The sequence below is a fragment of the Juglans microcarpa x Juglans regia genome, chromosome 6D, assembly GCF_004785595.1.
Source record: "Juglans microcarpa x Juglans regia isolate MS1-56 chromosome 6D, Jm3101_v1.0, whole genome shotgun sequence".
Classification (NCBI taxonomy): Eukaryota; Viridiplantae; Streptophyta; class Magnoliopsida; order Fagales; family Juglandaceae; genus Juglans; species Juglans microcarpa x Juglans regia.
In genome coordinates, this window is record NC_054604.1 from 26137413 (window position 1) to 26154181 (window position 16769).

A 16769-nucleotide genomic window follows, 5' to 3' on the forward strand; every position below is an offset into this window, starting at 1 on the left:
AGGAGTACATGTGGAGTGTACTCCAAGAGGTGCAGTGACACACCGTATGGCGTGTCACAGAGATAAGGATGATTGTGTAGTTGATAGGTGTAGAGCGTGATGAGTAATGTCGGGAACTGTGGAACAGTGTTTTGAAGTAGTTATGGTGCAGCCTGTAGTCTGAGGTGACAGGTGTCACTGTGTAGTTTACGCATGGTTGGGAGTATGGGTAAAGTAGAAGAACAAGTGTAAGAGTGCGCAGTGGAAGCATGACTGGGGAATGTCACGAAGTGACATAGTTACTAGCAGTCGTGCTTATGATAGGTGATGAGTTAGTGTAGGAATGGCGTAGCGGGATCGTGACGAGATATCACGATGTGTAGAAGTACGTGAAGAACCGTACTGGTGATGAGTTAGGAGTTGGCGTAGAAATGACGTAGCAGGATGTCGGGTGACGTGACACGGTCACGGTGTAGCTTGGGAGTAATCTCGAGCTATATGATGTGACGTAAGGCGTGGTTGTGAATGGAGTCTTGTCGTGTTAAGTGTTGTGATGAAATGTCAAAAGGGATGGGTAGCATGAAAAGTCACGTAGTCGAGTTAAGAGAAGGTTGGTATCGGAGTATGGTGCTTATTTACACAAGCAGGTGATCAACGTGTTATATGTTGGTCTTAAGTGATAAGGGGGTAAAGTACGTATGTAATCTGTTTAGACACATGTGCTAGAAGGATTTATCATATGTAATGGGTAACTGTCCTAAACATAGTTAAACAGTGCTTAAGCCTCAGAATTGGCTTAGAGCTGTGTGGCGTGTATGGATGGGAATGAGGATTAGTGTGAGCTCAAGTGCATGAAGACAATAACGGGTGTATTATCCAGGATTGGGATGCATGATTCCGTCGGTCGAAATCATGCGTCGGAATGTGGTCAACAAGAAGAGTAAGATGAAGGTCTTAATGTCTTAATTCTAAGGTGAATTATGGGTTCACTTTAGTGAATGGACACTCAAGCTAAGACCTTGAGTTTGGAAGAGGTAGTGACCGTAAGTGGTCCCCGAAGGATTTAGCATAGTAAAGGGCACATAAGAGCATGAGATAGAAGGAGAGTGATCCAAGTGAAGTGTAGCTTATCTCTTCTAAGTTTAAGTTGTTTATGCACAAGATAGAGAATGACATTAAGGTTATGTGTATGCATGTAGGTTGCCATCTGACACGCACATGAATGGACTGCATGATATAAAAGTAGCATGGAGTCGAGGTAAGTATTACGTTCATACTCTTCTAGAGTTTTCTAAAATACGAGAAATGAAAATGAAACTCTTTTTCCTTGCAAAACGACACGAAATATATTTTACAGAAAACATGCTAAGTGTTCAAAGGTATAAGTATGTACAGCCCCTCTTTGGCAGCCCCTGTTTACGCACCCAAAGTATTAATTGTACGCATATGAATGGATGACTATATACTGTATCTATTGTCTATATTTTCTAAGAAAATCAATGTTTTTTTAACTAATGCTTTAAACGATGCGAAAAAAGTATGTTGTTTTAAAAGGTTCCTACGAACAGATGCTTTTGTGGATACCATGAACTGATGTTTTACGGATACCATGAAAGATGATGTTTAAGTCTATGCTTTTAAATGACGTTTTCTCGTGAACTGAAAGGATAAAGCTGAAATGAACTGAAAAATGATTGAAAGGACTGAAAGAATTGAACTGAATGAAAGGACTGAACGTTTAATGTATGAAAATACGTAACAACCATATGAATGAATGGAAATGGTACCAATGAATGGGCAGATTGCAATGCCGGGTAAGTAGCACTGGTAGTGCACCTAATGTTGCCCCCTAACTGAAAAGCGTATGCATGTACGTATAGTATCTACGGAATGATGAATACATGAATGAAATCATATGTTATTATATTTTAACTATATGAAGTAATGTTTACGAGTCATTGACTCATTTTAGTTTTTATGTATGCCCTTCCCCCATAGGAACTGAATGAGAAGTACGGTCAAGACGGACACGGCCCATGGGGAAGAGCACGGAAGTCTAGGCATGAGTGTTTAAATGTATGAGAGGCCTTTTATTGTTAAAATTGATGTTTTTCGTTGTAAACCTCTTTTATTCTCAAAGCACATTTTATTTTATAACGTAGAGTCTTGCACCCTGAGTATGGAAGCAAAAAGTTTTAAATCGAACGGTAATTCCCGTCGTCCTTTCTAAAATCATTTTATAAAAAGTCACACCACAAGGACGGACGTTACATAGATAAAATGATGAAATCTTATTTAATATCTTTAAGGAATAATATAATTTAATTTAATTAGAGTTTTAAACATAATTTTAAATCACATAGTATTTTAAATAACTGGAATCATTTTAATAAATGATATTAAAATGATTTTCGACAATTATAATATTTTTGGAGCTCTTCAAAAATAGTTTAATTGTCTTATTTAAAATCAAGCTTAGTTCAATAACACTGGAAATACTTTATATAAATATTTTCAGTGCATTTGAAACACTAGGCGTACTTTAGAAGTCACATAGTATCTTTGAAAACAACCATTGGGGTTCGACACGCATAACGAGGCTCGCAGTCGTTAGAGGGAAAGGACGGACTGTTGTATAATTTTCGTCCTCAAAATTTGCTTACGTCAGAAAGAAAAAGCGTACGTAAGAAGGAAGGGGCGGGGTGTTACATGTTGGGACTGAAGTTAGAAGGCCTAACCATGGAAAAGGGGGGAAAGCCATGCTTACATCCATGCAAAGGGGAAAATGGTTGTTTTTGCAGTTGGTTACTGAAACCAGTGTGGGGAAGCCCTCGGGAGGAGGAGAGAAAGTGCAGAATTTGATTTCACAGTTTGCGCAGGTGTTTGACATTTCGAAAAGACTTCAACCTTCGAGGCCCCAAGACCATAAAATACCCCGTTAAGGAAGGAACCCAACCCATTACCGCTAGACCTTACCGTTACCCCCACTTCCAAAAGTCTGAAATTGAAAAGATGGTGACTGAGTTACTAGAATCCGGTGTAATAAGGTCCAGCACAAGTTCGTTCTCGTCACTGGTGCTTTTGGTCCGCAAGGCGGATGGAAGTTGGCGTATATGCGTCGATTATCGAGCACTTAACCTAGAAACCATAAATGATAAGTTTCCTATACCCGTTATTGATGAACTCTTGGATGAGTTGCACGAGTCGGTAGTTTTTCGAAGTTGGATTTGAGGTTCGGTTACCACCAAATCCAAGTGGTACCCAGGGATGTGGTAAAAATATCATTTAGAACTTATGAGGGACACTATAAGTTCCTCGTGGCCCTTTGGTTTATGAAGAAACATCACACAATTAAATCACAAGTATTAAAATCAAGCATAAATTATGCTATGAATCAATTTAATTCACAACTTGGATTTATGCCTCTTAACCATTTTTTTTTTATCTAAAACCAATAGTAAAATAATGAAATAAATAAAAATATATTGATTCTAAATGTATAAAATATGCAATAATGTAGCTCAATTAATAGCGCCAAAGTAATGGCTATGCTGCTCCATCGAAGTTTAAAGTGCCACAGATACAGATGTATGATGGGTCCAAGGAGCCAGTAGATCACTTTGAGAACTTCAAAGTGCATATCACACTCTATGGTTTCTCGGGAGAAATCGCCTGCCAATCTTATCCCCTAACTCTGAGGGGAATTGCGAGAGGATGGTTTGGAATACTCGGGCTGTGATCGATCAATAGCTTTGAAGAGATAGCCAGACAATTCTTAACATAATTTGGTGTAGGCGCACAACGACGTACCTCCTGACCGTCAAACAGAAGGAAGAGGAGAGCTTAAAGACATACATCACCCGCTTTAATAGAGAAAGGTTGACGATAGATGTCCAAGACAAGAAGATTACTCTAGTCACCCTGTTAGGTGGGATCTAGCCACGCAGCCCGTTTATGGTTGAGAAGACCCCCTTTATCTTGAGAGAATTCATGGATAAGGCGGATAACTTCGTTAACGCCGAAGATACATTACAGGCTCTTGTAGAGAATTCATGAATTGAGCACCATTAGAGAACTTGGGATAGTTCATTGACTTGTGCTTTATAACACCATAGTAAAAGCAAACTATTGGAAGCCTCCGGCCCTTTACCAATGGCTTAGTAATGTCCATCTCTACTCTTACCAGAAGGTACTTACCCCGTCCACAACCCTTACCATCAACATCCATCATAATCACCTTGCTTAATATCGATCCAATTTGGTCACCCACATTTTTTGTCATCACTACTAATGACAAATCATGACATTGAACCCAGAATAATTTAATGTGGAAATCAATTTCTTTTGGAGGGGTACTACCAGCAAAATCTTGATAACATATTAGAAACTTATCAAAACTCCAAGGCCTGCCCATTTACACTCTCCCTTTATCTTCTTCCAATTGGAATTCAAAAAGATAAAGGTTATCCCTGATTTCTTTGAACTTGATCCAACTATTTGGTTTCCACACTTTTGACATAGTCGATCAAGAAGCTTCCCTATTAACAAGTTTTTTATCAACCACATATGCCATTAAACATTTCCTCGACCTCGTGCCTCAGCCAGTACTTCCTCAGATAGTAATAACTTCGTACTCTCTTTCTTAGTGAGAAAGAATCCTTCCTATAGCCTACTTAATTCATCTCATTCTTCAAAGAAAGAGATGACCCATATGAAAATTTATTATAATTCGATGACCACCTCTCTGGATGGTTTTTTGTTTTATTTTGAATTATAGTTTCTGTTTTTATATTTATTTCTAGTTTTTGTTTCCAAATTTTATAAATCGCGATACCTGAATGCTGATCCAAATTTTTTTTAGATACCCTAATATGGATCCAGGGTGAACAATGCTAGAAAGTGGTATATATATGGAACGAACTAAGAAGTAAACACCATGCAAATATCATTTTTCAAAAATAAATATTATTACTTACAAACCGACCTGAACTGTTTCTTGATCCGTTCTACAAACCGATCCGAACCGCGCGATCTTTTGGGACGGTATGTAAGCTAAACGACGCGTTTTTAAGAGAAATAACAGAAGCAAATTTCATTTCGAATTCGTCTTTCCCTCGTCCGAGTCATTTACCCTCTTCTCCCCTCCCCCAAATCTCCTCTTCCGACGGCGTCTGTGGTTTCTTCACCGGAAAACTCGCCTCTATCTCTCACTCACAAACGCATTGAAACAGTGACAGACTAACTGACGCGTGGGTCTCAGGCACAGCTTTGGAACTTGGTATTACACTGTAAGTTGGTTGCCCGTGTGCCTGCCTCTCTGTATGCAAATTTCCTGCCTCTCTGTAAGTTGGTTATATTTTAGTTTTTGTCCACAATCTGTTCGACGGAAGTACTGCACCAAACACAGCTTGAGATTATTTGCATATTTAAACCGTTGTGAAGGGATCCTGGAGCTTCTTCAACTTCCCACAGATAGGTCTTTACTGGGCCCTGTTTTTTAAAATTTCACTTGAATGTATACCTTGGTTACTCTTAATACACGAACTCATATTGTGAAGAAAAAACAGAAAGCAAGGAAGTGAAAACAGATATTATTTGTCAATGCGACATATTGCTTCAGTAGTTAACCTCTTCTCCTCCAAAATCTCAAGAGCATATTTGCATTAACACAGGGAAGGGAGTACCATTTTACAAGGGCCTTGTTTCAACTCATATAATGAAATGGACGAGATGGGTTTTGAATGGCCTAAAATTTTAGGAATTTTATATTGGTCAGAGTTTTATGTTGCCTGAAGTGATTCTATTGAATAATTGTGAGTTGACTAAAACTAAATTCTCAGTTTAAATAGCCTGATGGGCAAAGGGGATGATGGAAGGCCACCCAGGCCTACTACATCGATGTCATTGATCCAGGTATGATACATATTAGTCATTTGTATGTCTTGGTGTATGATATTTCCATTTAAATAATCTATTATTTATTTGTGTATTATAGGGATATTACGGTCCCGTAAATCCATACTACCCACCATTTATGATGCCTCCAAATATATATCCAAATCCATATCCGTACCCTTGGGGTAGCCAGGTAGATGGAACTAAAAAAAAAAAAAAAAAAAAAAAATTCTATGTGCATTTGCAATGAACTCACACATCTATATTGTAGCATTCATCGATGCCACCTCTTGGACCAACTCTACCTTACCATTCGTTGAATAATCCCAAGGAGTTAAGAAAATTGCAAGAGACTGGCCAGGTAGATAATTCTTTTTTTCTAAATTTTTTTTATATGCATTAGCAATGAACTAACACATCTATATAATTGTAGCATCCGTTGATGCTACCTCTTGGACCGACTCTACCCTACCCTTCGTTGATACCACCTCTTGGACCAACTTTACCCTACCCTCCATTGAGTAATCCGGAAGAGTTAAAAAGATCTCAAGAGACTAGCCAGGTAAATGGAATTTTTTTAATTTTTTTCTACGTTCATTAGAAATACTCTTAACCCCATGCTTGATTACAGCATCCGTCAATGCCGCCTCTTAGACCAACTCTACCCTACCCTTCATTGAGTAATCCGGAGGAGTTGAAAAGATTTCAAGAGACTAGCCAGGTAGATTAATTTTTTTTTTAGAAAAAACAAATCTATGTGCATTAGCAATTAACTAACACATCTATATAATTGCAGCATCTGTCGGTGCCACCTCTTGGACCAACTCTACCCTACCCTTTGTTGAGTAATCCAGAGAAGTTAAAAAGGTTTCAAGAGACTAGTCAGGTAGATGGTATTTGTTTTGAAATTTTTTTTCTATGTGCATTAGAAATACCCTTAACACCGTGCCTAATTATAACATCCATTGATGCCACCTCTTGGACCAACTATACCCTATCCTTTGTCGAGTAATCCAGACAAGTTCAAAAGATTTCAAGAGACTAACAAGGTAGATGGAATTTTTTTAAATTTTTTTTCTCTGTGCATTAGCAATGAACTAACACATCTAAATAATTGCAGCATCCGTCGGTGCCACCTGTTGGAACAACTTTGCCATACCATTCATCGAGTAATTCGGAAACGTTCAGAGGATCTGAAGAGACCACACAAAGCGTAAGTGATTCGTCCACCATGCCTAATGGTGTAGAAAGTGAAACAGATGTTGGAGGTACATCACACGCAAGTGATCAAAGCTATGATATTAATAGCGGTATTACACTTTAAACCCAATGATTGTCATACTCAATGTATATGATATAAATGCTAATCCCATCCATTTTGTAGAGGATAAAGAAACAACATCCGAGGTACTTAAAGAGTTAGAGGGGACTAATGATGTATCTGATGAGGATGAACAAGTTGAAATACCAAAATCTGGTATGAAGCTTGCCACTGAGAAAGTGCTTTTGCCTTATTACAAACAATATGCCAAGCAAGCAGATAAAGGAGGCGGCGAAACATTTAGTGACTACGTTGATTGTCGGAACTTTATAGACAAAGTCGGACACTTAAGGCTTAGAAAAGGAGGTGTCAAAGCACTTAATGACTACTTTGATAGAATGAGGGAGATGGATGATGGTTTTACTTTTGTTATGGATGTGAATGACGAGTTCAAACTAAATAATGTGTTTTGAGCTGACACATGTAGTCGAGCAACATATGAGTATTTTGGAGATGTTATCACTTTCGATATGACGTACCTAACAAATAGGTACGGTATGCCTTTTGTTCTCTTTGTGGGTGTAAACCATCATGGACAATCTATATTGTTAGGGACTAGCTTGATTTCAAGTGAGGACACAAGTACATTTGTCTGGTTGTTTCGAGCATGGTTAACGTGCATGAATGGTCGAGCTCCCAAAGCTATTATAACAAATCAAGATCAGGCAATGAAGAGTGCTATTTCTACTGTATTTCCAAATACTCGCCACACATATTGTCTCTGGCATGTCATGCAAAAGCTGACAGAAAAATTGGGATCCCACACCCAATTCAACGCTGGGTTGAAGACTTCTATTGAGAGTGCTCTATATGATTCACAAACTTGTGGAGAATTTGAGGACAAGTGGAGGCAACTACTTAATATGTACAATCTTGGTTCTAATACATGGCTGCAAGGGTTGTATAACGAGAAGACTTTTTGGGTACCAGTTTACTTGAAAAATGTATTTTTGGCTGGTATGAGCATTAGAAAACGGTCTAAAAGCACGAATGCTTTTTTTGACGGGTTTCTGCATTCTAGTACAACGTTGAAGGAACTTGTTGATCAATTTGACAATGCTCTAACTAATAAGGTGAAAGTCGAGGCAACAGTTGATTTCAATTCCTTCAACCAAACAATTCCATGCATATCTCCATTTGGCATTGAGAAGCAGTTTCAAATGATGTATACAAATACAAAATTTAAGGAGGTCCAAGAAGAGGTGTTTGGGTTGATTTTATGTAATTGCACACTTGTCAGCACTAAAGGTTGTGTTTCCACATTTGCTGTTTTGGATCAAATTTCGCTTGATGACGAAGATTTAAAAAATGTGCATTTTTTAGTTGACTACAACGAAGAGGAATGCGAATTCAAATGCATGTGTGCATTATTTGAGATGAAGGGAATTTTCTGTAGGCATGCATTTGCTGTTTGTCGTATGAAGAAAATTAATGTGCTACCGGAAAAATATATTTTGGATCGATGGAGAAAGGATTTAAAGAGAAGATACACACTGGTCAAAAGTAGTTATGATGACTTGCGGAGCAATGCAGATGCACAAAGGTATGAGGTTGTAGTGAAAAGATGTTTAAAATTAGCAACACGTGTGTCCCAAAGTGATGAGCATTACAATGCTTTGTTACGCCAGTTAGATGAATTTGAGCATAAATTTGAAGGCTTAACATTTGAGTCAAGACCCTTTTCAACCAATGTTAAAGAAAAAGTGGTCGTGGAGAAAGGTAAAAAGATATTAAGCCCCCACGTTGGCTGTGGGAAGGGGACAACCCCAACGAAAAGGAAGGTTCCGGTTGTAGAAAAGGTTGCAACCAAGAGAGAAAAAACAGGTAGTAATTTTTTTATTTGCAATTGTATACATACTGAAATCATTTCTAATAAATGTCTCTCTTGTTTTTTTTTTTTTTTTTTTTGAAATATAAACTTGCAGGAAAATCTTCGTTGATGAATCCCATTCAAGTAAGCTTCTGCTATCTCAACTTGTGTTAGTGTTGATGGTTTTGTTGTTGGAATCCAACATGGTATTGTCACACAACTAACATTATCGGACAATGAGGAGGTGTGATATTGTCATTTACTATTAGTTTCTTCTTTGATTAATTATTTTCAAGAAATTATTAATAACTTTTGCTGATTAATTAATAAAGTTGGAAATTGTTGATTTGTTTGTGTTTCAGAAATTTGACTAAATTGTACATGTGTAATACTATCGACATTCCAAGCTCAAAGGTGTCATTTCATGGAGAAGCTGAGGCCATTTTAGAATCTATGTTGTTTTCATCAAATTGTTATTGTGGAGTAGTTGGTAGCAATGTAATTTGCAATTAGTAGCTTGTTCTTTGTAATTTGTTATAGTTGTAGTTGTAATTCTTGTTTAACTTTGCCACTGTATTTTGATACTCTTTAGTGGCAGGGTTTTATGTTCTAGCTTGTGTTTGCTACCGTATGCCAAAACATGATATTTGTGTGATTAGATTTTGATTTTGACGTTTGATAGTTGTTGGCCCGTTGTAATGGGTAGTGTAATTATTCAGGGTCCAGGATGTCATAAATTAGCATCCACACCAAAGAGCATGCTGGAAGCAAACTAACCCAGAATGACATTACATCCTAATAGTACTCCTATTTTATTTGTCTTTGGGCATAATATGAAATCTAGCTGTTTTGTGGCAGGAAACTGAGTTCCCCCAACCGACTCTATTATAAAGTGATTACCCCTGGATCATAACAGATCGTGATCGTATTTGAAATTTGTTATTTACCTGGATTTGTTAACTAGTCTTGAATTTATTCGACATACTTGAATTTGAATAAGGATACATGTGTTCGATTAGCATGTTTATTTGTTGGAACTCGCTCGAACTCGAATTTTAACTTGGATTTGTTAACCATTAATGTTGTTCGAATTTGACTCTAACTTGACTATAAATAAACAAATGACCTAAGCTCGAATTCAAAGATTTTTTGGAAAAACTAGAATCTTATCTTTTAATTAATAATTTTTAAAAAAAAATTATAAAAAAACTCTTTAACGGTTTAACTATTCAACCAAATGGTTTGATTAAAAAATACTTATGGTACAAATTTTTATAATATAAATTAACTTATAGTTATAATCAAAAAATAATAATACATAAGATAAATGTAATAAACTAAACTATTTAATATATATAATAAATCAAAAGTTCTAACTGTATGATATATTATTATGCTATTATCTTATACACACTTTGGAAAAATAATAAATATATTAAATAATATAAATTATAAATAAATTAATAGTATATAAAATATAACTATCATGTAATAAATATATCACATACATATATAACATATAGTACGGGCTCCAAAATTAACTCAAACGAGTGAGTCGAGTTTATATGAATGTTGTTTAGGGTCTAAATTGAGTCGAGTCGAGTTTATACGAGTATCACTTGTTTAATATTCAGACCTATATTAATGTCTAAGAATATCTCATTTATTGAATGAGCCGAATTCAAATCGAATATATACAAGCTGAGTTTCAACTGCTATGTTCATTAATTTGTAGACCTAATGTTTTGATTTAAAAATTTAAAACAAAAAATAAAATAAAAGCCACGTTGGACGGACTTTTCCTTGAGACAATAAGCCTTGTTTGTGGGTCACTCTAGCATAGCTCCCACATTGATAGTTGACTCAACTTGTATCGCTTGGACAGTCTTTTAACAATAATCATTTTTGCTTTTTCAAAACATCAATAGTACCCATTCGCCTTAATTACTTTTTGAGTAAAGATATAATTTTAAGATTTATAAATTTTGTGTACTTATTTTGAAAAAAAAAATAAAGTTTATTATTAAAAAAATAATTTTTTAGGTGACCTTTAAATTTATTTATTTTTTATAAAAAGAATGCGTGAAACTTACACATCTAAGATTGTAAATATCATTTCTCTTAATTATTTTTTTGGACAAGTTAATCATATACAACCTTGTCTGGACGTTGAGATGAGATACGATGGTGAATATCATGTGAATAGTAATAAAATATTTTGTAAATAATAGTGAGATAATTGAATTAAGATGTTTTATAGAATTTTGAGAAAGAAGAAAACAAAAGTTGAATAAAAATATATAAAGTTAAAATACTATTAAAATATAATTTTTTTAATATAATTTTATTTTGAAATTTTAAAAAATTAATTTTTTTGTTTTGTTTAGAAGTTTGAAAAAATTGTAATCATTAAATGAAAATTTTAAAAATTAAAAAATATTTATATTTGAGTGATGTTAAAATATTAAAATAAAATTAAAATGATGTCAACATCCAAAAATGTGGGAAGTGACTTTTGCGTATTTTTTAGCAATGCTTTGGAATTCGAATTTGGGTTTCGAATTTATGTTCTAATGAATTTTTTTATATATAATAATTAAAGAAGTGTTTTTTATTGATATTATGAATTTTTTATTTTTTTAAATATTTATAATGATTAAAAAAATATATAAAAAAAAAATCATTTTTACCTTTTCGGTGGTTCTCGAACTATATCTCTCGGAAGATGTAGTAGCAGTACATATTTTTTAGACAAGTCAACATGATGTCACCACAGAGAGAAGTATGTAGAAGTGGAGCATTTTTCTTTTCTTTTTCTTTTTCCGGGTTTGCGGCAAAGACTTCAACACGCTCTTGCTATTTTCTGGAGTCACGTACGTCGACAGCAGTGCGATACGCAATCTGGTTATTCTCGGTCTCACTTTTCAAGCGAAAAGCCCCAAACGAATACAGACGAAAGCCTGCCCTACTGATCCGCAAACTCGGTCTGAGATTTTATTAATTTTTCTAGAAATTAAATATTGGTCAAGAAATATTTATATTTGAGAGAAAAAAAAAAAAAAGGAAAGGAACGAATCGCGCGGATAACTTGTATCTTAAACATATTGCTTATATATGTATATAAAGAAAAAAAAACTTAGGAAAGATAGATAGATGAATTCTAAATAACCCCGAATTAATTACTATTTTTTTAAATAGTTATATTAATTTTTGATAGGAAAGTTAAGATTCGTTTGTTTTCAGATATGAGATGAGATAAGATTAAAGTTAAAAAGTTGAATAAAATATTGTTAGAATATATTTTTTAATATTATTTTTGTTTTGGGATTTGAAAAAGTTGAATCATTTATTTTATTTTGTGTGGAGATTTGAGAAAGTTATAATGATGAAGTGAGATGAGATGAGATGAGATGAGATGTTTCTTAAAAATAAACGAGGCCTTAGTTTGATGGCCTAATAGTATATACTCCGATTTTTTAAATTAAGTGCGATACGGGGTTAGAATTTTATACGATAGAAAGTCATGCATTTCTACGATCTGATATATCAAAAAAATCGAAAATTCGTTTAAAAAATCTACTTTCGTCGAATCACTCTATATATATATATATATATATATATACGACCCATACATTTTTAATATAAAAATAGAGAAACATGTTGTCTACTTACAACATTATATATCCTAAACTATTTGAGACGGATGGATATAAATATAACTGCATGTAAAAGAATCTTAATGAATGACAAATTAAAACTATTACAAAGACTTGACGAAAAGAAAATTATTCATAATAAAAGGATGTTACATATGTGATGTGTGAAGATGATAACAAAATTATTTATAATAATATTCCTCCTCCTCATGGTCCAACACTAGTACGTACGTACTTGATCATCATGATCTCTTGGAAACCCTGACCTTCAAGCCATGTTTCATATGCAGCATGACAGAGAGACATGGAGAAATAGGATGCCCTTCAACCACTTGAATACGATAATTCCAAAGAATTGCAGGAACAATAGTTTTCATCTGAAAGAAAGTTAGGTCTTGACCCAAGCAGCTCCTAGGTCCTGTATTGAATGCAATGAATTTGTAAGATGGTATGTGCACTATTCCTCCTTTCTCAGAAATCCATCTCTCGGGTTTGAACTCCAAGCAATCATCTCCCCATATTCCTTCCATACTTCCCATTGAATAAAGTGACACCATAATCTTTGTGTTCGCAACAACGTGGTGGCCGCTCGGAAGAACGTCTGGTTCAACAGAAAGTCTGTGATTGAAAGGTACTGACGGGTATAGCCGAAGAGCCTCGCAGATGGCTGCATGGAGATAAACTAGTTTGCTTTGCTCTTCTATGCTGAAAAGCCTCCACTTTCCATCATCTTTGGCCAACAAATTTTCTTTGATCTCTTCTAGTATCTTTTCTTCTACTGTAGGGTGTGTGCCAATAAGCCAGAAAAGCCATGTGAGACCTGCGTTTACAGTATCTTTCCCAGCTGCCATGAAATTGAATGCAATGTCTCTTAGATATCTGTCAGATCTTCTATAATCATCCGTCTGTGCTACTTCTCCTTTCACTTCTTCTTCTTCTTGTTCTGCCATGCAAGCTGTTAGTAAATCAAAGTCCTCGTCCTTCTCATACTCAACTTGCTCCATTTGGGACGTTCTGCGTCTTAGAAATTCTCCTTTCTTTGATGAAATGTGCTGGTACAAGAAACGATCCAAGATCTCCGTGGCTCTTCTCAACTTATTCTCTTCTCCTATGTTAAGCCATTTTTGTAACTTCCAAATGCTTTTCGGCACAATATGTCGGTAAAATATGGCCTCCTCTACTTCGTCAAATGCCGTTCTGTAATCAACTTCGGGTAATTCAACAGAGAGGCACTTTGGATCAAAACCCATCACCAAAAGGCAGGTATTATCAAAGGTGAACCGCTGAAAGACATTTTGCAAGTCAACTATAGTTTCTTGTCTCGACACATGCTCAAGGACAGGGAACAGGCCTTGCGATACCTTTTGCCGCATAGATCTCTCTTGAAACAGCTGGAACTTCCTGTGTTTAATGAGCGAGTGAATCAACTTTCTATAGGATTTCCACAACTCCGAGTCAGAGTTGAGAATCCCATCTCCAAAAGGCTCAAAAAGCTTCTTGAACTCGGGTCCCTTAGGATAGTTGGTGAAGTTTTTTGCCGATATATAGCGCACATTCATGGGGTCACAAGTGACCAAAAAGTCCATGTTAGCAAACCATGGCCCTTTGAACTCAAAAGTACCACCATTTTGTTTCAAAACCTGGGTTGCATATTCATGGATATTTGATAACTTAGAAAGAAGTCCAGGCAGCATTCCAACAAGAGGCCAGTTCGTGACTGGAGTAATTGTTCTCTTCCAACTCCAGATCAGGTAGAGAGGGAGAAAACAAAGAAACGCCACAAGTATCTGAACAAGAAAGTCGACATCAATTAGCATGGCGCTCATGATTACAATATAAGCTTTTGATGAATGTTTGTAGGTGAAATATAAAGCAGGCTAGGTACGTCACCTGGGTTTCTTAAATTTTGAACTTGGGGATATAAGATGTTTTTGGTTTCCGAACTTCCTCTATTTATAGTGCATCTGTCGTGGCCTGGCCCCTTGGCCCTGGGGTTTCATATTATGTCATAGCATCGGGAGTATGACCGGTAGGTAGCGCGCGTTGTTTGACCTTGTTCGGTTGATTACTACGACCGGCGCAGCTTTTGTTTAAGCAGCTTATTGCTGAGGATTATGCCGGCCATTATTTACGTACAAGTAAGGGCAAATAAACAAGTCAAGATTCAAACCAATTAATGATCGACCGATATTTGAAAGGAGCACCACATATTACGTCATTCAGAGAACTGATATATATCGAGCGTGAGCTAAGTCAAATGTTTAAAGATATACGATAATGTTAAATATGTCTTACGATCTAAATCTCGTACGTTTTTTTTTTTTTTCTTAGTATAATTTCACAGTTGTCTTAATTCCTTACGATCTAAATTCGATGTTTGAATTCCTTGATTGGTAGGGTCTAGGGGAAACATGATTCAACTCCTGGGGGATCAAGCTAGCTAGCCAGAGGCTGGGTTTCCTGGGATCCCTGGAACCTTTTTCTTTTTTTAAAAGATCTGTTGGAATGCTGCGATCAAATTAATTAAGTTATCAAAAACATTAATAAGAAGAAAGAATACAACAACAAAACACTACTCGATCGTTAATTCATTAACGCGGATTTCATACTATTTAGTTAATATTTAATATTATTTAAAAAAATTCATAAATACAAATAAATGTTCAAAATCTCATTTTAATTCATTATCTTGAAGAGCACTACTGCTAGAGCCACCGTTGGTAGCTCTCGTTGGCTCTAATATGTGTTTTTTTTATACATTTTTTCAGTTATTTTTTATAGAAATTTTTTTAATATTTTAAAAAAATAAAATAAATTTAGAGCATTATTAAAAAACACTTTCTTAATTATAAAGTAAAAAAAATCATTAAAAATACTTCATTAATAAGAAAGTAAAATAAAAAATTATTTAAATAAAGAAGTATTTTTTAATAATATTATGAATTTTTTTATTTTTTTAAAATATTTAAAATTATTAAAAAAACTTATATAAAAAAAAATTAAAAAAACTACACAAAAATATACACGCCAGAACCTGCGGTAGTTCCACCAACTCTAATATTATTCTTAGAGCTTTGCTATGTACCAGCAAGTTTGGATACTAATCTATATATTAATATTATTTTCTTCATATTTTAAATTCAAATTAGTATTTTTTTTATTAAAATTTATTTTCTGATCAATCATATTAAATAAATACACTTATTAATACACAGAATCGTTTACAATTAAATTTTTCTTATTTTTATCTTGAAATGGTACTGCAAAATCAAATCAATATAGAAACCGCTAGGCTATTAATTACAAGTCTCTGAGCAAAGTCGGGCCGTGCATTGAACTTACAGCTAGCAACTCTCTCGCGCAACAGAATTCTGTGTACGTGACAAATTGCACAGGTACCTTGAATACACCATGTATACGTGGGCAGCAATTATACGGCACGACTACTTCTAATATATGTTTCTAATTTTTTTAAAATAAAAGAAAATTTCTATGCATTATTCACGTACACATGTCACATATAATTTTTTAATTTTTTATTTTCTCTAATTAAATATATATTATGACTGGCTAGTCTCTTTAAATTTACGTGTGGATTGATGTTATATATTAAAATCATCAAGGAATTGTATCCAAGTCAGGCGAGTTACAATAACCATATATTTTATGACTGGCTAGTCTCTTTAAATTTTAAAAATATTTGAGTGTAAGTTGGGAGACAGGCTATTAAGTACAAGTCTCTGACCAAAGTCGGGCCAGTCTCGCGCGCAACAGAATTCTGTGTGGGTGACAAATGGCATAGGTCCTTGAATACACCGTGCGTACGTGGCGGCAATTATATGGCACAAGTACTTTTAATATAAAAAATGTTAAATGTAGTTAATTTTTTTTTTTTACAAAAATTTATTTTTTAACATATCAATTGTTGATATATTAAAAAATTATAAAAATTTAAATTTAAAAAAATTAAGAAAAAATTATAAATAAAAATGTAAGTATATGTAATAGTATGATTTATATATATATATTTTATAGAAATTGTAAAAGTGTAAGTACCTCTAATATATGTTTCTATTTTCTTAAATGAAATGTATGATTTATAAAAAAT

The 16769-nt window shown here is 34.7% G+C and overlaps 3 protein-coding genes across 15 annotated transcripts in view; 2 read left to right on the forward strand and 1 right to left on the reverse strand.

Moving 5' to 3' along the window:
• Positions 1–7928, forward strand: part of LOC121234582 (sine oculis-binding protein homolog A-like) — a 92514-nt gene extending 84586 nt beyond the window's left edge. For 4 of the 9 annotated variants that reach the window (XM_041130555.1, XM_041130560.1, XM_041130559.1 and 1 more), the window contains 8 exons: positions 5975–6067; positions 6146–6235; positions 6308–6436; positions 6506–6595; positions 6671–6760; positions 6834–6923; positions 6995–7184; positions 7259–7928. In XM_041130555.1, coding sequence (XP_040986489.1) covers positions 5975–6067; positions 6146–6235; positions 6308–6436; positions 6506–6595; positions 6671–6760; positions 6834–6923; positions 6995–7184; positions 7259–7608 — 1122 coding nt within the window. In that variant the 3' untranslated portion in view covers positions 7609–7928. Of the gene's footprint in view, positions 1–4853; positions 5268–5289; positions 5456–5819; positions 5893–5974; positions 6068–6145; positions 6236–6307; positions 6437–6505; positions 6596–6670; positions 6761–6833; positions 6924–6994; positions 7185–7258 lie in introns of those variants that run through there. The other 5 variants (XM_041130558.1, XM_041130554.1, XM_041130556.1 and 2 more) reach the window with 5 other exon arrangements.
• Positions 7666–9644, forward strand: LOC121234581 (protein FAR1-RELATED SEQUENCE 4-like). Of its 5 annotated transcripts, none has more exons than XM_041130551.1 (3): positions 7666–9019; positions 9113–9254; positions 9366–9644. In XM_041130551.1, the coding sequence occupies exons 1-2, from the start codon at positions 7666–7668 to the stop codon at positions 9133–9135; spliced, it is 1377 nt and encodes a 458-aa protein (XP_040986485.1). In that variant the 3' UTR covers positions 9136–9254; positions 9366–9644. The 5 variants fall into 5 exon arrangements, with proteins under 5 accessions (XP_040986485.1, XP_040986484.1, XP_040986483.1 ...); XM_041130550.1 differs by having other exon boundaries at positions 9113–9249; positions 9368–9644; XM_041130549.1 differs by having other exon boundaries at positions 7666–9016; positions 9109–9254.
• A 3176-nt stretch (positions 9645–12820) lies between these two features.
• Positions 12821–14582, reverse strand: LOC121234100 (alkane hydroxylase MAH1-like). Its single transcript, XM_041129913.1, has one exon. The coding sequence runs from the start codon at positions 14485–14487 to the stop codon at positions 12904–12906; it is 1584 nt and encodes a 527-aa protein (XP_040985847.1). The 5' UTR covers positions 14488–14582; the 3' UTR covers positions 12821–12903.
• Between the last annotated feature and the right edge of the window lie 2187 nt (positions 14583–16769).